This window comes from Coptis chinensis, chromosome 3 (assembly GCF_015680905.1).
Source record: "Coptis chinensis isolate HL-2020 chromosome 3, ASM1568090v1, whole genome shotgun sequence".
Lineage (NCBI taxonomy): Eukaryota > Viridiplantae > Streptophyta > Magnoliopsida > Ranunculales > Ranunculaceae > Coptis > Coptis chinensis.
In genome coordinates this window covers 100,945,075-100,972,034 of record NC_141458.1, presented here as the reverse complement: position 1 = coordinate 100,972,034, position 26,960 = coordinate 100,945,075, and the positions used below count along the sequence as shown (strand labels likewise).

The 26,960-nt window shown below is 37.6% G+C and overlaps 1 protein-coding gene and 2 long non-coding RNA genes across 4 annotated transcripts; 1 reads left to right on the top strand and 2 right to left on the bottom strand.

Annotated features, from left to right (window-relative positions):
• Window positions 1-1,593: 1,593 nt before the first annotated feature.
• On the bottom strand, window positions 1,594-2,336 carry LOC147512181 (uncharacterized). Its single transcript, XR_015214775.1, has 4 exons — window positions 2,247-2,336; window positions 2,092-2,162; window positions 1,984-2,006; window positions 1,594-1,701 (listed from the first exon to the last, which is right to left on the bottom strand). It is a non-coding gene; the product is annotated as an uncharacterized LOC147512181 (long non-coding RNA).
• Window positions 2,337-2,412: 76 nt separating this feature from the next.
• LOC147512180 (uncharacterized) lies at window positions 2,413-21,985 on the bottom strand. Of its 2 annotated transcripts, none has more exons than XR_015214773.1 (5): window positions 21,547-21,985; window positions 20,753-20,897; window positions 20,326-20,476; window positions 20,022-20,073; window positions 2,413-2,468 (listed from the first exon to the last, which is right to left on the bottom strand). It is a non-coding gene; the product is annotated as an uncharacterized LOC147512180 (long non-coding RNA). The 2 variants fall into 2 exon arrangements; XR_015214774.1 differs by having other exon boundaries at window positions 20,753-20,893.
• A 1,808-nt stretch (window positions 21,986-23,793) lies between these two features.
• On the top strand, window positions 23,794-26,684 carry LOC147512179 (uncharacterized). The gene is given in 4 exon segments (XM_086599450.1): window positions 23,794-24,897; window positions 24,899-25,731; window positions 25,881-25,997; window positions 26,105-26,684. Coding segments are annotated over 4 exon segments (2,004 nt in total). The 5' UTR covers window positions 23,794-23,866; the 3' UTR covers window positions 26,128-26,684.
• The last annotated feature ends 276 nt before the right edge of the window (window positions 26,685-26,960 follow it).

Below are 26,960 nucleotides of genomic sequence, written 5' to 3'. Positions count from 1 at the left end.
TTAAGATCGGCGTGTGAACAAACTCATGCCTCCTACCAGAAGAATAGAGATTTTGGGAAATCATGTCTTAATTTTTTTTTTTCTGTTAATCATATCCATTACAAAGTCGTATGAACTATGTGTTGTTCCAAGCAAATACTTCCATATGTCATTTTATATTACCATCAGTCCAACAACTCCAAGTCCAAAGATTGCGACCGTTGAATCCTTTTGGATGTGTCGCCACTTTCTAAGCAAAGACCAAGTCCTGCACGCATCTCCATTCACATATTTATCAAATAATCGTATGGAAAATGCCGGAGACCTACCCGAGGCATCAGGTATTTTCAACAGCATCACTTGTTCATTTCATACAATAATCTCTTTGCAATTTTGATTAATCACGTACATTTGCAATTGAAAATGCTTGTGCAAAAAAAATCGATCAAACTCCAGACGAATACCATCTGAACTATTTCTTTCTATTAGATGATTGACAATGTGTTTAAAGTAATCTTACCAGTTAAGACACCACAACTAAGTAAGCAGGCCTTATCTAGAGCAATTTATGTGTTGATCTTCACTACATGAGCTATATCCACCACAGTATACTCAACAAAACTTGACACAGACAAGAAACGATGCACAACATCTCCATTGGAATCTATAAATCTGCTCGTCCCATCCCTCGGCATACCACACTACACCATATGTGTTGAATAAAGACATGACAGATGCGTCGTTTTTCCAAATAAAAGACACTTTTGGGTGTTGTATGGTGACCCATTTTTTTTGCAGTCGTTTTTTTTCTACAACACTTGACAAGTGTCGTTTATCATTATTTTCATTTTTTTAAAAAAAAGGCCGAATCAGGGGAAAAAAAAAGCCCCTAGCCCAAAATCTACTAAATCATGTCCAAAAGAAGCCCACCCAGTACAGGGTAATTGGATCCATTCTTTCCTGACCCAAAATTCTCTTTAGAAGCACAGCCCATATCCAAATATACTTTCCATAAAAAAAAATAAAGAAACTTCACAAAGTGAATAATGGGTCCATGCTCCCACAACACTTAATAAGCCCAAAAGCTGACAGCAGTGACCGCGATGTACTTGAATATAACGAATTAATTTTAAAGATAAGAACAAAAGAAGATAAAAGAACAAAGCATACATATGATTTGTAATAAGCTGTAGTAGTATCAACAGCAGTAGTTTCTAACATGGTTAAATACCTGAAATAGTTCTTAGCAGCATTCCAAGAAGAGTCCGTAGCGATACTCCCCATTTGAATCGGTTGGTAGGGGTGGATATGAGCCAAAAATTGACAGGTTGATGGTGGATGGCAAAGGAGTTCCAAAATCTTCTTTGTCGGCCAGCAATTCTAGTGTAACCTCCAACTTATCCACTTCAGTCAAAGCTTCCTTTGTATTATGTCTAGGTGGAAATACTGCATCTTGTTCCTTGATGTTAACAACATCACATAGAGCGCAGAAACTAACTTGTTTGCTTTGACTGAAACATGCAAAATTGAATTTTTGTGGTGGCTAAATGGATTTCCTAAAATAGTTGTTCTCACAGAGAAGATGACACGCTCTCGCCAAATGGGTCTACTTTCGGACCTTGCTCTCCAAATTGAAGACATTACAGCAGTGAAATGTTTCTGAAGTAGTAGCTCATTATCTGGTAGCTCACTTGCCACATCTAATAAGGTCCGAACACCATCCTGTAAGGAAGAATGATTGCCCGCAGTAAATCACCTCTTCCCTGAGTAAGAAGCAATATAAGATTTTATTTTCTTCATTAAATGCAGATCTTAATGAAGCAACAAATTTTCTCATACTTATTAAGAAACAAAAATTTAATCTGTAAACACAGATTGTTTATTAAAGACATATTTTAAAAAGAAGTGAAGTCAAAACACACAAAAAACTCTTATGTATTATTGTGGTTCAGTGAAATCAAAATCAAATGAAAAATATGAAATGTGAGGAAATAGTTGTAATACCCATCAACATTCAGCAAACCCACCTGCACAAAAGAAAGAAATAGCTTCAAATCTCATTTGGGAAAAAAAAACATAAAAAAGTTCTTATATATGTGCAATTTTGCTTACTGGTTTGTCTTGGATACCAAGTTGAGCCCAAGTTATAACTTCCAATAACTCTTCCAATGTTCCATACCCACCTAAATACACAAATAACTCTTCCATCTTACAGAGAATAGAAATAAATGGGGACTGATGGAATAAGAAAAGGTAAGATTTTAGACCTGGTAATGCAATGAAGCAATCAGAATGCCTAGCCATTTCAGCTTTCCTTTGATGCATGTTGGCTATTGGTCTTACTTCTCCAACAGTTTTATTATTATCTTTAATAAACAATTTTTTTAGACCAAATAATGAATTATAAAAGCACATATCTCAATATATTTGACATTTTCAGCAAAACAACTAATCTAACCTCTTTGCCCATTAGTGTCTTAGGAATGATCCTGTAAAAATAAAAGGACGAACCGCTAGTTAAAAAGATGTTATTTGCAAAATAAAGATACCCAAGTGTGAGAAATAGAGCTTCATTTACCCTAAAACATGACCCCCACCATGATGAACAGCCCGAGAAACCAAACCCATTAACCCCACACCTCCACCTCCATAAACAAGATCTAACTTCTTAACATGAGCAGAAGTAATAACTTTTACTTAATAAAGCTTAAAAGAAGGGAACCATTTAATTAGAATCTCTCTTCTTGTTCCTCCATACTTTCTAACATTTTCTTTGGGAAGTCTTTTTGCATTAAAAGTAGAGAAGGAAATCACTATCAGTTAGTGAAGACCTTTGGTGGAAGAAACTTATACACAGGTTTACACTCATGCAGAGTTGTTGACTTTAATGTCAATAGCAAAATAGTATGTAAACTAACTCTACAATATCATTAAAAGTAGCATAGTAGAGGAAGGAAGAAAAAGGTCGTTACAAACTTACAATCACATTCCCTTCTCTAGACTGAGTTAGGAAGCTGAACAGAAATTGGTGACTGCCCTGTCTTACTAACAGTTACCTATATACCACTCATGCATAGACATTATTCAAGGAGTAAGCTATCATTTAATTTTTTTTCGGTAAAAGAGTAGTCTATCATGCATTAATGCTCACCTAGTTCAATACATTATTTGATAAAAACCAACTTTTGTATGATTTACCATAAATGTGCCCCTAAATAATAATATTTTACAAGCATAACTACATGCATAATTGTCGACAGGTTAGAGCTAATCCAGTGCATACCCTTGCTAAAATCATTTCGCACCCAATTGGGCAAAATACGCAACGCAACGCATGTGCAGATATCTCTCTCGTCCTTAACTTTCAGTGAATCATGTCTTGTTTGTCAACACCATGGAAAAGGAAGTAATCTGAAATTTAAGCTCTTTCTGTAACGCCAGTATTTAAAATACGTATTTAGTTATTAATTTATTAATTAAATTATTTATTTAAAAAAATTGGCTGGATTGGATTTGGGATACGCGGGCCTGATTTTTGGGCCCGAGTCTGTATTGGGCTTGGGTTTCAAACCCAAGTATATAATCACATTGTTATAGAGAATAGGGTTTTTAGAGAATAAAAAAAATAATAAAAATGGAAGCAGAGGTAGAAACTTGTTTGCTCGAGCGTTGGAGCGCAACAATTTGGACGATGAGGGTTTCGTCGAGTTGAGCTTTTGATACAGGTGAGTAGAGTTTATCTCTCACCACTACTAAAACTGTAATTTTTGGTCTGTTTAGAATTTATGAATTTACTGTCGAGTGTTTCCGACCAGTTTTCACAATTATTTAGTTTTGTCGATATCTGTTAGTTTTATTTGAACTGTTGAAACTATGAACAGGCGTTCATGGAGGCGCTAGCCCATGAATCGTACAGCCCTTAGATTATGTTGTTTTGTTTGGATGTGGGTTTAGAATTGTGCATGGAAGCTCGCTTCAAAGCTTTGAACAGCGCTTAATGGCATAGCCTTGGAAAAAAAAAAAGAACGAAATCCTATTAATTTGGTTGAACTCTTTAGTTTTGACATTGGTTGATGGTGTACGTGTGAAGGGTGTTAAAGTTTGGCTGGGTGCTATCGAAGCGTCGACCAGCGTTAATGGTAGCGCAACCCCAGTATCGTTTTTTTGTATTTCGTTGATTGTTTTGTTGATTTGTTTTGTTGAAGTGTGGTTGGATGTTGGGTGGCTAATGTAGTGTGTAAGGGATGCAAATGGGGGTGTTGGGAGCTTGGAGAAAGCCGTTAATGGCGGTCAAAATTTATCTAGATCTAGTTTGGAGGTAGGAGATGGAGTCAATAAATCGAGTTGGGGCGTTAATTAAAGTTAGTGGGTTTTTCGCAGGGATTAAAACCGCCTGGTTAAAAATGGGTGGTGTGTGGAGGAGTGGTGGCCGGATTTTGGTGGCTGGTGCGGTGCTGGATCTGTTGGAGGGAGAAGAAAGGGAATGTGATCCAGTGCTCCCGAACGCATTCTAGTTTCTCTACCCCTGTTAGCTGTTGGGCCTTGGGGCCGAAATGTTTAAGTTGTTGGGCCCGGTTTTGTTTTAAAGTTTTTGGGCCTAAACACTAGTTAGTTATTGGGCCGAATTAATCCTTTGTTTCGGACCAGTTTAGTTTAATTTGTGGACCAGTTTAGTTTAAAGTTTTTGGGCCTAAACACTAGTTAGTTATTGGGCCGGATTAATCCTTTGTTTCGGACCAGTTTAGTTTAATTTGTGGACCAGTTCAGTTTAAAGTTTTTGGGCCTAAACACTAGTTAGTTATTGGGCTCCTTTGTTTCGGACCTGTTTAGTTTAATTTGTGGACCAGTTCAGTTTAAAGTTTTTGGGCCTAAACACTAGTTAGTTATTGGGCCGGATTAATCTTTTGTTTCGGACCAGTTTAGTTTAATTTGTGGACCAGTTCAGTTTAAAGTTTTTGGGCCAGTTTCTAATATTGTTCGGGGCCAGTCCATAGGACTTAATAGAGATCCAAACGAGTCTTTCAACATGTAGACTTTTGGGGCCGGGTTCTAAGGTTTGGGCTTGGCCAGTTGGGTCCGAACCATTTCCTTAGTCATGAGCCCTTGAGCCATGCACCTTTGACCTTAGCCATGAACCATGGCTATGACTCTGAACCTGTTGAATATGAAAATGACAGTTTGACTTCGACCATGATGTGGTGACTTTGACCATAAAGTGTTGACTTTGACTTTGACCGTTGACTGTTGACTTTGACCGTTGACTTTGGAATGTTGACTTTTTCCAGTTTTTCACATATTTGATTTTATGGACTTCAGATGTTTGGGATTTGATTGTGGACTATTTAATTGTGCTACGTTTTACGTTATAAATTGTATGGACAAATCAAATGCTAAAATGCTGTGGAAGCTTGTATAAATTTGGTTGTCATTATCTAATTAAGATTTGACGTTGATATTGTGACATTATATAATATGTTGGGATATATATATATATTAAATGCAATAGTTTTGGAGAAATAAATGTATAAACACTCCATTATTATATATGTGAGATGCTACTATGAGGTAGTATAGTATTTGTGGATATTTCTCACGGGAGTGTGGCTTAGTGCAATAAGGTATTTGACCTGCACGTGATATAGTAGAATTATTATGAGTCATAAATGGATGACACTTGAATAAATTACGTAACGAAAATCCTAGAACCTAGCTACCACAACTCATGTGATTTGGCCCTTCTTGCGTTTCAGTGAATTTGAATGGCCTTTGGGCGTAAGTAATGTGATTGGTGATAAGAGCCCAAAACTGTAGTTTTAACCCTGTAACAGTCATACTATTAGACCAATTATGTGAGTAATAATTAAGAGTTAACATTCATGTTTTATGCATTTCAGGCTTCAAAGTCCATTATGTGCAGAAATGTGCCACTTTAGCGAGATAAAGGAGCAAAGGTCGGTTACTAAGGAGTTCCGTGATTAAAGGCCAAGTTTCAAGAAGACAAAGCCTTTCTAAAGCCCGGTTAAAAGCTGAAAAGTCGACGCGGGCAGAAACAACACACAAGTCAGCAGAACTTCCAAAGGCCGTATCTTTGGACTCAGACCTCGGAATGGGGCCTATCTTATGTCAAAACGACCGGCTCGGAAAGAGCTTTCCAATGGTTTAAGCCTTAATCCAATCAGAGGAGCAGAAATGGACAAAAAGTCTGTTGAAGCCAACTGCAGCTGAAGAGGCCTTTTTGGACTGAAAGAATTGGGTTTTGAGAATCAGGCCCAAAACATGGCTCCAAGCCCATGCACGATTTTTGGATCTGAAAGTATAAAAACCAAAGCTTAACTCTTTGTTAATGGTAGAGAATGGTAGATAGAAAGTAGCTTAAAATAGAAAGTAGCCATTAGAATAGCTTCTAGATCTAGATTTAATTGTTTTAATTAAGTTTAGTTTCAAATCCAATTCTTGTTTTAGATTAAACTCTTAGAATCATTACTCTTAATTAGTTTGATTAATAAAATAGTTAGTTTGTTAATTTCGATTCTTGTCATTTACATTTGTGTTAGATCTGATTTCATTTATTACTTGTTATTCAATTCTTAGTTATTAATTAGATTTTAATTATTGTTTAATTTAGATTAGTAAATTCAATTCTTTATATTATGTTTAGTTTAAATTTAATCGAAATGATTAAGCGTAATGATTCTCGGCTAAACCTCCATTAATAGGGGTTGAGAAGCCTTGATTAAAGCTTGATTCCGATTATCGTAGAAATCGTCGTAATTTCCTTTCCAATCTAGAAACGATTAGTTCACCATGAGAATGGGTTTAATCGCTCACATGCTAGTTATGAATTGGTAGAAATGCCATGTGTAATTAGGGATTAGGAAGAACCAATTGTTCTGCGAAGCGATTCAAGTCGGATTTCGACGATTAAATCGTTAATAGGATAAAGTGAGTTAAGGTGGAATCAATCCCCTCTAACTCTTTATCATCGAATCAACGTAAGCATAACCATAGTTATTTTGATAATCGACTAGTTGTATCTTGTGGGTAGTTGCATCGTAGTCTAGTTGCCACTTCAGAATCTCTCATTAGACTTTAGTGTCAAAAGTACTTATCGTGAGAACATTAACATCTTGCGGAAGGACTAGGAGTGGAACGAACTTCCTACTCCACTATATCTCATAGGATTGAGAGTATAATCTTTGATAATCATAGGTACATAAGATAGTTTTAGTTTACTTACGTTTTGAGTTCATCGTTCATTTCGTAGGTAAACTATTTAATTTTATGTTTTATCAAATGGCGCCGCTGCCATCTTAGTTTCACTTTCGCATTGTTTTCGTAGAATAAGTACTTTTCTTAAAGTCCCATTTCACCCACCCACCCTTGTTTGATTCATACTGTGGTTTTCCGTTTCATCGTTGAATAGTTCCGGACAAAAATACACCGAAGCCGACCAAGGCTATAAAGGAGCGCACCTGCCCCTATATAGAACACGAACACCACCCATAAAAAACACTCTAATTTGAAAATTACACGGAGCGCGACCACGCTTCTATGAGAGCGCCCGCCCGCTTTGCTAATTTTTCCTAATTCAACAGTTTGACCCAAACTTTGATTTTTCAAGTTTTTCGGTGTTCTAACTTGTTATATACACCTAACACGCGTAAAACAAGACGCTATTCATAAAAGCTTAAGCAAGGACGCAATCAGGTATTCCTTTCTTCCACACCTCGCGATCTCCCGTTAGAGGTTTATACTAGTATATCGTAATTGTTTGGAGTGTTGATGTGTTTAGCTAAGTTTGGTTTTAGCCTTGTATGAGATTAAGGTCTGGCCGAACAAAAACACCGAACGTAATTACACAACAACGTCAAAAAACAAGTCTATCTAGTATACCACCCACTACACCTCTAGCTACTAATTCACACAAATCACCTGACACAATGCCCGACGAAGAAGAGACTCCTCTCTCTGACTTCTACAAAGCCTTGAGCGATAACCCCAAATCTTGCATCGTTCTAGCGGACCGGTGGGGGATTTCGAATCCCCCAAATATTTTAATTTGTTACCCGCTTTTCATGGATTAGACCATGAAAAACCTTATCGGCTACATCGTAGGATTGAACAAGTCCTAACAACATTCCACCATCCTATGGTTGGTGAACAAATTAAACACAGGGGTATTCCCTTTCACCTTAGTGGATAAGGCGGCGTCTTGGCTAACTCGCCCAAACGCCTAATTCTCAGGACTCGTGGGCTAAACTTGTTCAAATTGTTTATGGAACATTTTACCCACCCCTAAAGACGGATGAGATGCTTTCCAAGATTCATTTCTTTTCGACAATATCCTCATGAATCATTTTCGAGGCTTGGAATCGTTTCACCAATCTCCTTATAGAGTGTCCACATCATAACTTAGCGAAAGACCGCGTTAGTTCGTGCCTTTTCAAAGGACTTCTACACCACCATAAAGAAGTCCTAGACATTATGAATGGGGTTGGTTTCTAAGCAAAGGAGCCTCGGAGGCTTATAAATTTTTAGAGGATCAAACTAAGCGAAATAATAACTGGGGGGGGGGGGGGTAGTGATGATATCCACCGCTCAGCTAGTTCTTCTAATACAGTTAAGGCTGCCGGTATGTTTGAAATTAAACACGACCCCGAGATTAAAACTCTAATCGAATCACTCACTAAAGAGGTAGAGGCCATTTCTGTTCAACAAAAGTCTATCCCCGTCATGAACGTAAATTCAAATCCATGTAGTTTCTGTTGGAGCCCTGAGCATCCCAACTCCCACTGTCCTATTGCCTATGAACAGGCTTGTTCCATTAATAGTGAACCTAACGCCCCTTGGAGACAAAATCCCAACTTCGGTTGGAGAAATAACCAACACGTCACACCTCTAGGGTACAATAATCAATATGTTAGGCCAACACAAAGTTTTAACCAAGCTCCACCACGACAAGGACAGAGTCAGGGTAATTTTAATAATTATAACAACCAAATGCAACCTCGACAAGGTCAAGCACAAAGTCAAGGTAGTTATAATAATTATAATGCTAATAGAGGTATCGTTCCGGTAAATAATAACTATCAAAATTCACCCATAAATAATTCACGCGAAATAGTTTCAGTCACACCACCCGTGACTACTACACCCACACAACCAGATCGTCTTGACACCTTCATACAAGTGAGCCAAAAACTTTTCCAAACCATGGCTCAATCTAACCAACAGCTTCTACAATCCGTTAATAATTTAACCCAACAGTTGGCTCAAGATAAAGCCCAACCCAAAGGTGTGTTTCCAAGTCACAAAATATCTAATCCTAAAACAACAAATACAGCCTTTGAGGTAACCGATAATACTAGTAAGGAATATGAAAATGTAGGTGAGCTAAAGGCCATCACCACCACTCCGCTTAAAGAGTGGTTGATAACAAAGTAACTATACCTATAGTTACCCCACCAAGAGCCCCTACACCGCTATTTTACTAGATAATTGAAATAGAAACTCAAGAGCCTACCACCGTAGAGGTACCGCCACAACACAACCTAAGAAACGAAAAGCCACGGTTAAACATCCGGTGATACCATTGCTAAATATAGACGAAAACCACCGTTTCCACAAAAATTAACCGTGTTAACTAGGGATACAAATTATGAGGAGATTAGGGATGTTTTCAAGAATCTAACTATAAACCTTCCCTTCCTCGAAGCTATTAAAAGCTACCACACCATGCTAAGTTTCTTAAGGAATTGTGTACTACTAGGGCGAAAACCAATATACCAAAAGACGCCTTTTAAGTAACAATTCCCAACTCTATCCGAACATAATGGAATTGTTAAGTACAAGGACCCCAATCGTCCCCTTCAGCATAATGCACTTTAGGAGATTCTTATACTGACGACCCGCTATTTATTAGACTTGGGGGCTAGTGTTAACTTACTCCCATTTTATTTGTATAGACAAATAGGTCTAGGCGAGATGCAACCCACTAAAATGACGTTGCAATTAGGCTGATCGGTCTATTAAGTATCCTAAGGGTGTGGTCGAAAACGCTCGTAAAAATTCAGGATTTCTACTATCCGGCTGATTTTGTCATCCTCGATCTGAGAAGTCGTTAACGACTCTGTCCGATAATCTTAGGGCGCCCTTTCCCCGCGGCAACCGCCAATGCGCTCATTAATTGCGCGATGGTTCAATGTCCATGTTTTTGGCCATCTTGTTGTTGAAGTCAATGTTTTAAAACAAAGACACACGGTTACCCGATTCGTCTATGGATGGAGAGGTTAGCATGATCGAGAGCTTTGCTCGAGATTATTTCAACTACACATTCCCTGATAATCATATGCCCAAATTTCTTTCCTTAGGAAGTTCAGACTCCATCATTTCCATCCCTACACTAGTCGATACACATATTACGGATGAGGATGAGATAGATGACTTTCTCAAAGATGTAGAGGACTATCATAGTAACGAGGATATGACCAATCTAGATGAGCAACTCGATGAGTTTCTTAGAGAAAGTCATGATTCACCCTATCAAGAACTACTTTCCACAACATCCACCTCGACTTCCCTCCTTCCACCCTTTCAAAGGAATCTCGAGTTTGCACTCAATCCTTTTGTTTCTTCTGTGCTTCATAATTTTTTAAATCCACCTAGTAAACAAATACTTCAGAAGACAAAAGCGTTTGACACCTTCATTTTCAGACTTGAGACAGTCCCTACCTACACTATGAATGAGTTTTGTGTTAAACCCACATCCTCATTTTTTTCCATGCTATCCTTCTACAACTTATCCATATCCACCATATTCTCCACAACCATTCACTCTTCCACACTTATTCACTAGGACACCCTCTCGTTCAAAAATGAAAAAGAAGGTACATGCTAGGTTACGTAATAGGGTTATCCGACTTCGTTTTCATTTCACTAGGTTGCGTCATAGGAAATCTTGGTGCTTGATTGTGTTTGGATATGTTTTCTGTGATATTTATTTATGGAATGATCCTCAACTATTTCGGTTGTTGATATATAATAAACTGCATGTTCATACATATGTTTAGATAAAGTCTCGAGTATCTGACTATAAACGACTCAACTTTTGTGTTGGTGTATTTCCTTTCATTTCCATATATTGGTGAGTGCACCATTAAGGTAACCGGGCCCTCCCTACGGAGTGTGTGGCTGTAAGTACCGGATCCTAAGTCCACGATTAACATAATTCACGTTTTCCACTCTTGCATGTTTTTCTCGGATTTTTGAGTCATGTTTCTCTATGGGGTGAATTATGTTTTTCTTGTTTATTGTTTTTCTTTTTTTTTTAAAAAAAAGTATAAATATATATATATATATTAAAGAATAAACATAGTAATCTAGGAAGTCTCGGGAATCTGACTTTAAAAGACCCACTGCTAAAAACAAATTTTCTAAGCTTCGTGGTAAAAAATTTGTTTGGGGGTGGGGTGTTCGTGTTTCCATCCTAAAATGTTTTATGTCCCATTAGAATTGCTTAGGTCGTTTAATTGTATTCCGATTCGGGTTGACATAATCTATGAATTTAGAGTTCAGTCGTTCGCATAACGTACGTCATGCACGCACTTCGAGGCATTTTCCACTATCTTATATGTCATCCACGGTCGGAATAGAGTGTTTTATGGATCATTGGATTGGAAATTCTTTCTTGATCATTTTCATATCTCATTCGCAAAAATCGGACCGGTAACGAAGCGGCAATTTTGATTTGAAGTTTCGCGAAAAAAATCAAAAATTCACAAATTTCGAATTGGGCTTGGGCCCAACCAGCCCATCGACAGCCGCACCCCGCCTCTTACCTTCAAACATTCGCGTTCATCTTCTCCAAACCGCCATTAACGCCATTAACAAAAAGCTTCCAAAACCTAAAAAAATAAAAAAAAAAAAACAAAACCAAATTACCCACGCCCACAATCCAAGACCCAACCCAAATCGACTCCAACCGCACCGCCCAACCTCCACCAATTTACATCAACAAAAACCACCGGAAATCAAAATAAAATAAAATAAAGTTGTGCTACCGCGCCACCACACCACCACCACCATCGTTCCTTTTAGTGAGGTGTCCCTCATTGCTTCCCCTTACCTTCTACAAACCTCAAACCGTATTCAAACTTCCAATGGCTCAACAACGCCGAATTTTACCAGAGCAAGCTTTTACAGGCGACCACTTCGCGCCGTTTTACGGTGACGAAATGATCAGTCGAGACTGGAATAGCTTGTGGTACTCGACTAAAGCCTATTACCACGAAGACTTAGTCAGACGGTTCTACAATACGAGGGAGTTGGAAGGGACTAGGATTTTTGTTGTGGTGGTGAAGAGGAGGAAGGAAGTGACTACTGGGTTGTTGGCTGAGATTCTAGGCATTCCGCCTAGAATCCATCTGGATGTCACGTTATAGGAATCCCAATATAATGGGGTAGAGCCATTGATGAACGTGATAGTTACAGAAGGGAACTACAATGCGAGATCGCATTGTGTTCGCCAGGCATCCTTAAGGACCAAATCCAAATCGGCCGCATTTCGATGGATTGGTCGGAACGCCCTGGGGAAGGAGAAGGTCGGCGACATCGGCTGAACTACCTCCACATCTTATGGATACTCCGGAGCGCGAAGTATGAGTTACATCTTGGAGTTTTTGCTTAGCATGATTAGGGGAGTAGGGAAGTCCGTTGCACCTCTCCCCGTGTTGATAACCAAGATCATCTTTGAAGTTGAGGAGCCAGCGGCCCGATAGGTCTTATATCACCCTACACCAAACCCCTTGCATCTATAAGGAGTTTGTCCAACAAGTTTGGAGGCTGCCTGAGGATAGAGAAGAAGAAGACGAGGAGGATGGTGGAGATGAGAATGCCGAGGAGGATGGGGAAACGAGAATGCCTCGGAGGATAAGGAGGATTTGACTTGTTTTGATCGCGGATGCCTTGGAGGTGTTGGTGGTCAACGCATGGCTGTGATTCATCGTGGCATCGTTAAGCTCAACACTATCTGTGAAGACCTCCAGACTCGACAGGCAACTATCCATCATAACTTCGAGATCCGTACCCAGAGAGAGGATGAGAGGTGGGAACAGATGAGGGCCGAGCTAGAAGCTCAGCGCCAGTTTCAGACCGACATGCTTGCACGATTCCCACCTCACGGGGATTCTCCTTCTGAGGACACACCATCGAGCCACGAGCGTCATCGCCGAAGGACGGATGGTGCTGGCCCATCGGGAGCACAGGAGCCATCTCCGGACCGTGTGCCCTCCGCTACCAGTACAGGAGTGGTTAGGGATAGTATCGTTTGATGTTCTATTTTTATTTGTAGTTTCATTATTGTCATTTATTTTCATGTAAATTTTATTTCCGTAATTTGAATTTTGTAGTGAAATATACTTTGAATGAAAATTTTAATATAATGTGGTTATTTTCATTATGCGTGGTTGTTTAATATTGATCCCACCTTCCTAAATTGTTTGGGGGTGGTTTTATCTATTCCAGCATTATTTTTATATGACCCTCGCCTTAGAATTTATTGCGAGTCAAGGTGAAAAAAATATGGCCGTTTAGGCATATCTATGAATAAGTATCATGGTAGGATTAAATATCGATTAAATAGGTAGATTCTATCATAAATTCAACCTAAAAGATACTAGATTTGTTTTAGAATCAAGAAAATGAGTTGTTTCCGTTTTCGGGTTTGGAAATTTTGGTATTTCCGAAACCGCCGTAAAAACCTTTTGGCAACTTCCCCGATCCGTTTAGCAACTTAAAACCTATATAAACTTCATACATTCTACACTCACAACTCACAATACACCTAACCTCCATCACTCACCGTGTTCACTCCCCACGAATCCCACGTTTCGCCTCATTTTCCGAAGTTTCAAAGAACTCGAACGCATTCTCGGCCTTCACCCGAGGCGCACTCGCAATTTTTTCAGTTTTTTGTCGAGCATCAAGGCTTCAAGGTGAGCCAGCGACCAGCTCAAACACTAGATTTCAATTCTTCAGAGCGCTTTTCAGCTTCTAAGAGAGCGACTCGCCGACTTCCGTGGACCTGAAAAATTCCAGTTTTCGCGGGTAGTTTCCGGATCATTTGCAGCTATTCCAGAGGCGTAATTTTGAGATGACATCTCCAACATTGATACCGAACAGTCTTTTCGAAGATTTGTTCCAAAGCACTACTTATGGTGCTTGGTTTCATGGCGATCACATACGCTTGGTTGGGAGCCGCTTATGGTAAGACTGATGCACTTTATTCTCCAACACTAGCATCTTATTTTTACGATAACTGCATTTTCTTTGAAAGACTAGATGGAGAACAAGTGTTATCCATCAACATTGATAATGAACCAATGGAAATTACCGTGTTCTTGCTAGCATTTGTGTCTTGGACTTGTTATGCCCTGAAATACAAGACCCATGGTGTTATTAGGTAGATAATATGTATGTCTACACTTATGAGTTTTGCATGAGTCGTATGGGGCGGCATTTTCCGTGATCGAGGACCAAGGGACTATAACGCCGCTTTTGGTAGCCTGTCCATGAACATAGGAACTGTTATGTTTTGGATCATGCTAAACATTTTAGGGAATGGCGTTTTCTTACGTGAATGATGCCACTTGCAAAGTGTTCCTTGCTTTAGCCACGGGGCGTATGTGTCATGACCTTCCCGAACCTTGATGTCTAGTTTAGCTCGATCCCATAGCATGAGGCATAAGTTCCTTCTTATGCCTGTTCTAGTTTCCGTATTATGCTATGTTTCTTTCCTCGTTTTTGTACACGCTTTCACGGATTGGATTACGGTCGACAATCGCATGCGACCCACCAATAGTATTATTCTATCCTTCCGCGTAATGATTTGGCAAGGGTGGAGGATACAACCTCATCGGGTTGCACCCTACACCCCGGCCGGACCAAGTGGCTCTTAATAGGTTAGCAATAATAGATGATAAATGGCGGGAAGCCCGGCAAATTATCATGGCATGGCAGGGATCGCTAAAGAACCTCACTTCTTAATGGAAGAAGAGGATGAGGAAGATGATGAGTAATGCGAGAGATAATGTAAGTTTTCATTCTAGTTAGTGTCTGCTTATGTCCCAAGCAATTTCATTCTTGTTAACCCCATAATGGGTAGAACTCGTATAGAGTTGTGTCAGTTTTTATTTCCTATATTAGTACGTTCTAACTTTGTTTTGCAGATGTTTCTGAATTTCACACGTTTCAATGGTATTTTTCCTACCCTCTTTATTTACAATATTTTGAGGACAAAGCATGCTTCTTGTTTGGGGGGCATAGAAACACGTGTAATTAAGGCATCTGTTAGGATATACATATGTATAATATGCATTTGTTTTCTAGTTAAAATTTCAAAAATTTAAAAATATAAATAAATAAGTTATGTTATACACTTAGGAATATTGGTATTGTTTTCCTTCTCTATGCTCTTAATAATCTAGAAGTCTCACGTAGTTTTTGCATTAGAATAATTTTTAGAAACTTAGGTTAATATGTAGGTAATAATCTTTGCATCTATCTATAAATATATTACATGAGTATCTATGATTGTTAGCGATAAGTTTAAAATCTAGGCTAGAGTACTTATTCTACAAATCCTGTGAGAATATATAGCCTAAAGCCTTACATGAGCCAAAACATTTGAGAAATGACACAAGGGAGAAGTAAATCCGATAGAGAAATCACACGCCCACTTGCTTGATCACTAAACCATATCCTAAGCGAGAATTTAGGCCCTCTTTTGGATCGATATAGCCGTAAATTCAAACCTATGAATTATTTTCCGCTAAGTCGCCCTCTCGAGCCTTTCTTTAGCCTTTCATAAACCACAATTCCTTTACCCTATTACAAAAACAAAACAAAATAAAAATTCAACTTACCCAATCTAGAATAAGTCCGAGAATAGAATGAGTGAAGAAAGAAGAAGAGAAAAACCTGTGTAAACAAAAATTAGTTAGTTGCTTCAGAAAAGAAAAGAAGTTTCCATCCAAGGAAAAAAAAATAAATAGAAATAAATAAAAAAAAAAACTCCAAAAATAGAATAAAAGGGAGTCAAAAGCCAAAGAAAAAGAAAAATATGGCTAAGGATGGAAACAAAGTATAGAAGCAAAAGAAAATAACAAGGTTTTCTCTAAGTTACATAATATGAAAACTCTATTATCTCAGACTTGTCCTTTTTGAATATCCATTTCTTTCATTCTTAAACCATCTCATAATCCCCGCAACACCTAATAAAGACCTCTAGCTCAATTAAGAATAGGTTAGTGTGATAGTAAGTGGCAGATGTGTTTGATCGACTCCGGCTTCCTTGTTGTCATTGAGATTGTAAGGTAAAGTGTGCCCAATCGCATTAATCGGAGTAGTAAAACTTGAGTGGAAAAATTAGAGTGTTGTATCTTGACTATTATTGTGAGAACCTACTTAAGGACGCTATTCTGAGTTTCAGAAACGGACCTGCTAGGCATTTCATAGTATTACTCATTGTATATATGTTTATTGTAGATGATTGATTATTATGTATATATTAGTTTAGGTTTCGACTTGATTACTCTATATGCATTGCTAGTGAGAGGTATAGTTAATTTAGGGCATGAATAAGGAAACAATAGTTTTATTTCTTAGTCGTTGTAGTATAGATGAAGTTTGTAAGTACCTTCACTGGAAAACTCTCACGAGGCTATAACTCATCCACTAGGGAATTCCTAGTGGTTTAAGGCCTTGTTGCATATGATCAATGCAATCGCACTCAAATAAACGCAGAGTAGATAGAACTCCATTTTTGGTCACTTATTCTAATTTCTCATCTTTGCTTGAGGACAAGCAAAATGCTGTTTGGGGTGGTTTGATAAGAGCCCAAAACTGTAGTTTTAACCCCAGAATATCATACTATTAGACCAATTATGTGAGTAATAATTAAGAGTTAACACTGATTACGTGTTTTTATGCATTTCATGCTTCAAAGTCCATTATGTGCAGAAATGTGCCACTTTAGCGAGATAAAGGAGCAAAGGTCGGTTACTAAGGAGTTCCGTGATTAAAGGTCAAGTTTCAAGAAGACAAAGCCTTTCTAAAGCCCGGTCAAAAGCTAAAAAAGTCGACGCGGGCAAAAACAGCACACAAGTCAGCAGAACTTCCAAATGCCGTATCTTTGGACTCAGACCTTGGAATGGGGCCTATCTTATGTCAAAACGACCGGCTCGGAAAGAGCTTTCCAATGGTATAAGCCTTGATCCAATCAGAGGAGCAAAAGTGGACAAAAAATTTGTTGAAGCCAACTGCAGCTGAAGAGGCCTTTTTGGACTGAAAGAATTGGGTTTTGGGCCTGATTCTCTGGCCCAAAACATGGCTCCAAGCCCATGCACGATTTTTGGATCTAAAAGTATAAAAACCAAAGCTTAACTCTTTGTTAATGGTAGAGAATGGTAGATAGAAAGTAGGTTAAAATAGAAAGTAGCCATTAGAATAGCTTATAGATCTAGATTTAATTGTTTTAATTAAGTTTAGTTTCAAATCCAATTCTTATTTTAGATTAAACTCTTAGAATCATTACTCTTAATTAGTTTGATTAATAAAATAGCTAGTTTGTTAATTTCGATTCTTGTCATTTACATTTGTGTTAGATCTGATTTCATTTATTACTTGTTATTAAATTCTTAGTTATTAATTAGATTTTAATTATTGTTTAATTTAGATTAGTAAATTCAATTCTTTATATTATGTTTAGTTTAAATTTAATCGAAAATGATTAAGTAATGATTCTCGGCTAAACCTCCATTAGAGGGGGTTGAGAAGCCTTGATGAAAGCTTGATTCCGATTATCGTAGAGTCGTCGTAATTTCCTTTCCAATCTAGAAACGATTAGTTCACCATGAGAATGGGTTTAATCGTTCACATGCTAGTTATGAATTGGTAGAAATGTCATGTGTAATTAGGGATTAGGAAGAACCAATTGTTCTGGCGGCGCTTCAAATCGGATTTCGACGATTCGTCGTTAATAGGATTAAGTTGAGTTAAGGTGGAATCAATCCCCCTCTAACTCTTTATCATCGAATCAACGTAGCATAACCATAGTTATTTTGATAATCGACTAGTTGCATCTTGTGGGTAGTTGCATCGTAGTCTAGTTGCCACTTCGTAAATCTCTCATTAGACTTTAGTGTCAAAAGTACTTATACGTAGAGAACATTAACATGCGGAAGGACTAGGAGTGGAACGAACTTCCTACTCCACTATATCTCATAGGATTGAGAGTAGAATCTTTGATAATCATAGGCACATAAGATAGTTTTAGTTTACTTACGTTTTGAGTTCATCGTTCATTTCGTAGGTAAACTATTTAATTTTATGTTTTATCAATTGGCCTTCCGGCGCGGGCGAATTTGGCCTTCGGTGAATCTGAATGGCCTTTCAAGAAATCTGAATGGCCTTCGGGCGAAGTAATGTGATTGGCCCTTCCCGGCGCTTCGAATCTGAATGGCCCTTCGGCGGGCGCGAATAGTAGTGGCTTGATTATTCCGTTCGCAAAAATAGAACGAGACGCGCGATATTTTATGCCAAATAGTGGCAGTACTTGCATAATGGCTTTCGTGTGAGGGTTACCTGGTGTGCGCCATCCCGCTCAGGGTAGTTACACACGGAGTGGTTCATTATATAAGGGGAGGCATGTGGATGTACATGTTTGGCGTTGGGAAGCGATTGTGGTAGCCAGGGAAACTAGGTAAGACATAGATACGACGTGAATTTTATGGACACACAAAGAAAGTCGTAAATAGTATAATTATGGTAATATGTTGGTTAACTATATATCTTTAAATATATGATTGTATATGGCTTTGCAGAAGTGTGGGTCAAACTAATTACTTGGGCAGAGACGACCCACTCTGTAATTGAGCATGAAATTAAATGCGGTACGTATATAATATGCTTGGTTGGTTATTTGTTTAGTTCGAACCTAAGGCGCCTCGATGGAGGAACTAAATGCCTTATTTATGATGCGTATAGTTTGTTGTGTGGTTAGTGGGAAGTTAAGGCGCCTCAGTGGAGGAACTACCTGCCTTAATTATTATATTTAAGGATGTTATATTAGTCGTTGAAAGTTAAGGCGCCTCGGTGGAGGAACTAACTGCCTTATGGATTGTGTATATAGTTGTATAAGAATATGTTGTATTTTAAAGCTACTCACACCAACATTTTTATAATGCTGACCCGATTTGCATATTTGCTTATCGGGTGTGTTCATTAAATGAACATAGTTGATAAGTCTTGACAGGTTTAGTGTTGAAGAAGATTGGTTGCTGCTTGTGGTTTGCGTTAGCATTGCATCTCAGGATATGTTTTGTTTTCCTTTGAGGTGATATAGATTTTCAGTCTAGACAATGTTTTTGTATTTTCATTTGTAAATTTTTATAATGAAAAGGACTTTTGTTTAAGTTAAAAATTTTATTGGTTTTTAATTATCCGCATATTTAAACTGTTTATGGGTTTTTGGAAGTGGAGAGTGCGTCACACCTCGGAAATCGAAGAGTCGGGAACAAATAATGTTTTTTCAGAATTCTGTCGAAATTCGGGGTGTGACACTTTCACAAGTACACAACATTATTAATATTGAGGTCAAAGCCTAAAAGTCTCAAACACATGCATTGAATACTTGTTGTGCTTATCCACAGGATAAGGAAACATTATAATTGTACATATGTACCCCAATTAATAAGTTTTAAGTACTCTTTCTTTTATTCATTTTCCCAAAAAGGAACGCTGATAAAAATTACACAAAAAAGCACGGGTGTGGCGGCGACATGCCGACCTGTGCTTAAGTTTGTTTGCAAGGGGCGAACCTAACTTAAAACATAATATGCAGCAAATTATTGTTTGGAACATTTTTGAATATTGAGAGAACAAAATATACAAGCATTAAGATTTACCAATAAAAAATTAATAGGAATAAACAAGACTAACAAACAAAATAACACGAGTTTCCAGAAAATATGAGATTAAGAACTTACTGGGTTCAAACTGAATTTGTCAGAGGGAGAGGAACCTAATATTGCTGCGTACCTGAACAACCCGTCAGTGATATCAAATTGACAATTCTGAGAGAGATTAATGAATAAATATTCGTAATGAGAGTTTTCTATTGAATGAAGTATAAAAATAAATCACATTCGACCAATCCCTTGACGTCCATGTTGAACTAAGCTTTCTTATATAATATGTGTCGTATCATACAAAAGAATTCAGAATTCGACAGATCTTATCAATCACTACGCAAAAGGTTACGAAAAAAATATGCATAGCCATTAATTTCACCTGACAGAAAAATGCTTGATCCTTCAGTGATGATGCTTGGAACCTTATCAATCCAAAGCTTTAAAAATGGTTCAATCATGTTTCTAATATAGGTCACTTCGTTGCCGACAATGTAGTTAGGTTGTAACAAGGTCCCACGTACATCATTTTCCTGTGTATCCAAGAGACATGCAATTTTTAAACGATATGTAATTTTAAACGATATATCTAAATGATAACTAAATGTATATAATTCATGATTTCAACACCATGCCACCAATGTTTATAGCATTTAGAAACAGAAGTAAATTTAGATAAATGAAGTAATATAAAGGGATAACAGTATCAAGAACAATATCAATGAGCACAGGTAAACACCAAACAAGAAATGGTGGGCATCAAATCCATACACCTGGAAATGTTGTATGAAGCTAAGAATAAACTTTACCTCAGAACCAAACTTATGTGCATTTGGAGCATCTGGTGCTGGTGGGACAGACATCGTGTGACTTGGCGATAAGCATTACGTTTGTAACTGTGTCGATACTCGTCGGCACTTTGGTTTAAATACACAGTGTCCCTAAAATACCTGCCTTCATACGAAAAGAAATGATTTGTATCACAAGTCCCATCGGGTCATCTACTGCCTTTCTAAAGCTACCAAATACAGGGGGAGTGATCCTCATCAACTCCCACATTACTGAGGCAATTTATCAAAAAATACTACAACTTTACAAAGAAATACAAATGTCTTCTGTTGATGGATCGAGTATGATAAAGATAATTATCACTGTTAAAATCAACAGATTACAAGTTACCAAACACAAAACTTTCATTTTAATTTTTTATCATATTCCCCAAAGCTCCTCTGTCAGGACACCAAACAAAAAAAAATCCCACCGATAAACATCATCATTAGCATTACGACATTACATAGCATTACACAACGTGATTGCCTAACAAATAATCCTCAGCAATATCAACACGCACAATGTTGTTTGGTCATTTTTAATTTCTAAACTTTTAATTATGCATCTAGGTTTCATTACCAAACGCAAAACCAGCTGACAAATCAATGAAACACTAATTTCGAATCTGATTAAAATACTAATATGTTTAACTAATTTCGAATCTGATTACATGTTTGAAGATTATATGAATTAGTCATTGACGGATTAAAAATTGTCAAAATCTAACCTAATCACTTAACCATAACAACTGAAATCAAATAATTGAAATTACCTGAAGAGATAGTAGATTTGATGTAATTGAGATTGTAGATTTGATGAAGAGAGCAATTTGAGGATCAATCAAATATTATGACGAGAAATTAAGGATTTTGAGAGTGATTTGGGAGCGAGATTTTTCTTATTTTTGTGCGAGAAAAGAAACAGCTTTTATTGGGTTTTTTTTATGGGTTGTGATCCGACGTTTACGGGGAGTTCAACGACAGGCGTGTTGGGCGTGCTCACAAAAGTACAAAAAAGAGTGTCGGTAGTCTTGTCTTTTCTTTTTAAATCTGATGTAGTGCCAGCACCTGTTCTAAACTGGAATTTTGTGCACATGTTGCTCTTCTCCGACTTACAATCAATGCATTCATTGCAATTTGCTAGAAAAGAAGGAACAACTCTGTCTCCTTCCTTCACTTCCTCTACATAATCTCCCACGCTCTCCACCACCCTATATGTTGAAAAAGTTCTATTATTACCGGCTTGACAACAATATTTCTGGAGAAAAGGATAATAGCCTTATAATCGACTAATTTATTCTTTAACATGTCTAAGTAATAAAACAGGTACTGTTAAGTTAGACTTGGTCTTAAGTTCTTTAATCATAACAGTTCAATCAGTCTTCACATATACATACGATTTGCCATAGAAATCAGTATTTAGGAAATGTGAACTTTCACTATCAGTCTACATTTGCATTTGTTTTTCTAATGACTTGAGCAGTAGTTTTAGCCGACTGTGGCAAATTATTATTTGTCATACTATAAAAAGAATAAAAATGAAGGTCACTTTCCACATAATTTTTTGTTCAATGTCGATAAAGATGAAGTAAGGTGCTACCACATAATTCAATTAAGGGGCGTGTGTTTGTTCATTTTGTTTCAGAACACACAAAAAAACGAAAAAGACATTAAATTACAAAATAGACCAAATTCAGGGTCATTTTGGTAAGAAAGAAAATATTTATTTTTCAAAACTACGAACATTTTGGGAAAACGGATATTAATATAAGTACCAAAAAGAAAATATTTATTTTTTAAGTAGAAACTTTTTAAAAAAATTTGGATGATGTGGCTCACTATGAATATCTTGAAAGAACGGATATTAATATAGGTAGAATGTTTTCACTACAACTTTTTTCTTGGTGGGTAAATAGTACACTAGACGTCACTAGTATTGTAATTACTTAGAAGTAAGAAAGTTCACCTAGTTTATGTTAGAATCTAATACAAGTCCAAGGGTCAGCCTAACCATTTTATCTTTTTTAAAAAAACAAAAATAAAACATTCACCCATACACTGGCGTTGGTGGGATCCATGTCTTAATCAATGAGTAGGCTGTCTTTGTGATGTAGATGAAGAGGTGGATATATCTATTAGAATTTCTCAAAGACGCGGTGTTCGCCAACTTTTAGTGTTCTAAAAAACGGCCTAGGCGGCCGTCTAGGCGGTGCCTAGCCGTACTGATTTTCACCCTAAACGGTTGATAAAACGGTGGACCGATTAATCGACTAGGCGGTGGATTAATCGGCCTAAGGCGGTCTAGGCGGGCTTGGACGGTTTACAAGCCCAATTAAAAACAATCGGTCTCGGGCTTAAGTTAAAAAAAAAACTAAAAAGCCGATAGGGCTTAAAACAATCGGTCTTCTCTCTTCTTCGGTTCTTCAACAAACAAACAATCATCAACAAACAACAAACAAACAATCATCAACAAACAAACAATCAAACAATCATCAACAAACAACAAACAAACAATCAGTCACTCTTCAACAAACATCAGCTGCAATTCTCGGTATGTATTTTCTTCTCTGCTCTCTTTTTTTCTTCTTCTCTTTTTTTTTTCTTCTCCAAAAAGGCAAAGAACCAAAATAAATTAAGACTCTTCTTGGCTGTCAATTCACTAATTCGTTTTGACTGGTCTAACTTGAAATTATGATGGCATGAAATTAATATGAAACTAAGTCAACAATATGAAAAACTGAGTTCGGCTAATATGAAAAAAAACTTAGTAAAAATCTTCTTTGGTTTATGATATAGAACTTCGATTATAGTCGCTCAACAATGTATAGTCGCTCGATAAAAAAAACTTGTTATAGCCGTCTTGAGGAGTGAGGACTATAGCTGCTCAAAATTTTGTCCTCAGTAAACTTGTTATAGCCGTACTGAGGACCTCAGTAAAAAATTTTGTCCATCAATAAGTTCTTTAGCTATAGCTGCTCAACTGTTGTTTGCAAAAAATTGACCTCAATGGCTCAATCTATGGATGGTGTGAATTGATGGAATGGCTGTAGGCCTGTAGCCCTGTAGTGACGGATAAATGCCATTGATCAATTGATGTCAGCTTGTAGACTTCATTTATTTTATACATACCTATTTGATTCATTTATTTTATACATACCTATTTTATACAGTTCAATGGCGGAAAATGCGGGAAATGTGGCTTCTTCCGCGGCGTCCAATGCCACCGTGTCCGATCCCGATAATCTTTTGAAACGGGATTCCAATGATATTGGTTGGGAGTATGGAAAGTTATTCAAGAAAGATAACCTAGATAAATGGAAGTGTAAGTTGTGTGGAAAAGAGTTCAGTGGAGGCGTTTATAGAAAAAAGCTACACATAGCGAACATTAGAGGACAAATAACCCCATGCTCAAAGTCTACTGATGAAGATAAAGCTAAGTGTAAAGCCGCATTGGATGAAGTGAAAAAGAAGAAAAGTAATAAAGAGAAGCAACAACAAGAAGTGAGAGAAGAAGTTCACATTACTGATGAAGCAGATGAAGAGGTAGTGTCAAGGAAAAGGCCACACTCTCTCGGGCCTATGGATAAGTTTGCTTCTACTATCAGTCCCGGATCTTCAATTGATGCAAATAAGAAGCTGCGACAACAAAATATCAATGATGCACTTTGGAAAGAAAGGACACATGATGTGCATCGATATTTAGCTCGATGGGTGTATGAAAATGGTGTTGCATTTCATGCTACGGATAATGATAGCTTCAGAAGGTTTGTTGAAGCAGTAGGTCAATTTGGTCCGGGATATCAGCCTCCAAGCCAATACCAATTGAGGGAGCCATTGTTAAAAGAAGAATATGAGCGAACTACAGACACACTCAAGAAGCAAAAGGAGGAGTGGGCTAAGAATGGTTGTTCTGTTATGACCGACGCTTGGACTGATCGGAAAAGAAGAAGCATCATGAACTTATGTGTCAATTGCAAGGAAGGTACGGCTTTTATTTCTTCATATGAAGCTTCGGATGATGCACACACCGGAGATTTCATCTTTAAATATGTTGACAAGTGTATTGAAGATATTGGGCCACAATGTGTAGTACAAGTTGTGACGGACAATGCCTCAAACAATATGGTCGGCAAATTTGATGTTGATAAAGAGACCTCACATATTTTGGAGTTCATGTGCCACTCACACGTTGAACCTTATGCTTGAAGGAATCGGTAAGCTGCCTAGGTTCAAAGGAGTGATTGATAAAGCAAAGGCCTTCACTATATTTATTTATTCACATCATAACACTTTGTCAATGATGAGGAGAGCTACGAAGAAAAGAGACATAGTGAGGCCAGGAGTCACTAGATTTGCAACTGCATTCCTAACTTTGCAAAGTTTGATGGATAAAAAAGAAAAATTGAGGAAAATGTTTACTAGTGATGATTGGGAGAAGTCCAAATGGTCCAAGACTGTGAAGGGGAAAACGGCGTATTCCACTGTTCTAAGTATGGCATTTTGGAATGGAGTAACACTTTGCTTGAAAGTGTTTGCTCCTTTAGTGAAGGTACTTCGCCTTGTTGATGGGGATCGAAAGCCATCAATGCCCTTTTTACATGGTGAATTGTTGCAAGCAAAGGAGGAGATTAAAGAGGCATTCAAGAATGTGGAGGATAACTACAAACCCATTCTTAATATTATTAAGGACAAAGGCGATGGTCGGCTTGATGGTCCGTTACATTTGGCGGCCTACTTTTTAAATCCTTACTTCTTCTTCAAAAATCCAGACATTAAAGATGATCCATTTGTCAATGATGCCTTTTTCACATGTGTTGAGAAGTTCTTCGCCGATGACTTTGATATACAAGATCGTGTCTCCAATGTCGAGTTGATGAAGTATAAGAAGAAAGAGGGTGGGTTTGGAAGAGCTTTAGCTGCAGCGGGATGTGCCAAGAATGATGCTAATTATGATCCGGGTAAGACTGTAAGAGTGTAAGACTATGTGTTATTAGATAAATAGTATTGCCTAGTTATTCATTTGCATTATGTGTTATTAAATTATTAATTAATACTAACTTGTGCTATATATATATTGTGACATTGTGTGTGCTTATCTACTGACTAGTTGGATGGTGGTCCAACTATGGCACTCTTACACCCAACTTGCAAAAAATGGCTTCAAAGATACTCTCATTGACTACTAGTTCATCGGGATGCAGAGAAATTGGAGCACTTTTGAGGGGTATGTCTTGAAAATCTTGACTATGACATATATAGTGTGGGCGGTGGTTAACTAATTGGATCACTTAAAAGTGTACTAACATTTTTTCGAACTTCTCTTTTATGTAGATACATACAAAGAAAAGGAATAGACTAGATACAGAGAGATTGAACAATCTAGTCTATGTCCAATTCAATGCTAGGATCATCAACAAGAATAGAAGGCAAAAGGAAAAGAGGGTAGATGTACTACTAGCTAGTGAAGCTAGTACCGCACAAGGATGGATTGTTAATGGCGGGGATGATGATGATGAAGAAATTGCACCCGGTTCGGGAGTTACTTGGGGAATGGTTGGAGAAGCATCCGGAGCTGATGATGTCTTAGAGCCTCGAAGAAGTGCTAGAAATGTTGAAGTTAGAGAGCTCCATGAAGAGGATTTTGTATCAGATGAGGACACCGAGGATGAAGGAGAACATGACTATGAGTTTGAATCCGATGAAGAGATCGTGTTAGAGAGATATGGAGAGGAAGAGTAGACAAATAGTGGAATATTTCCACCTTTTTGTTAGAGCACTACTTGCTGCATTTGTTTTGCAGCATTTGTTTTGCACTTTTGCTAAGTGTATTTTTGTTAATTTGGTTTGTTACTCTATTTTCAAATAGTCAAATAAACTTGTTATGCAACAGTTTGTTATGTTAGGACCTTAATTTGGTTTGTTACCCTATTTGTTATGCAACAGTTTTGCACTTTTTACATACGTAATGCAATATTGTCATTGCAGAGTTAGGACCTTAGAACATAAAATTGTTTATCTGCTTGCTCTGTAAATCAGAAACTGTTGCATAAGCTATGTATCTGCTTAAATTATATATTGGAAGTCTTGAAGTCTGGTGATCATTGAGTCTTTAGTGGCGCTGTCAGATTTATCTTCACCTGAAAATTGATTTGTATTGAGCATGCTTTGAGTAGCCATTGTTACGTTA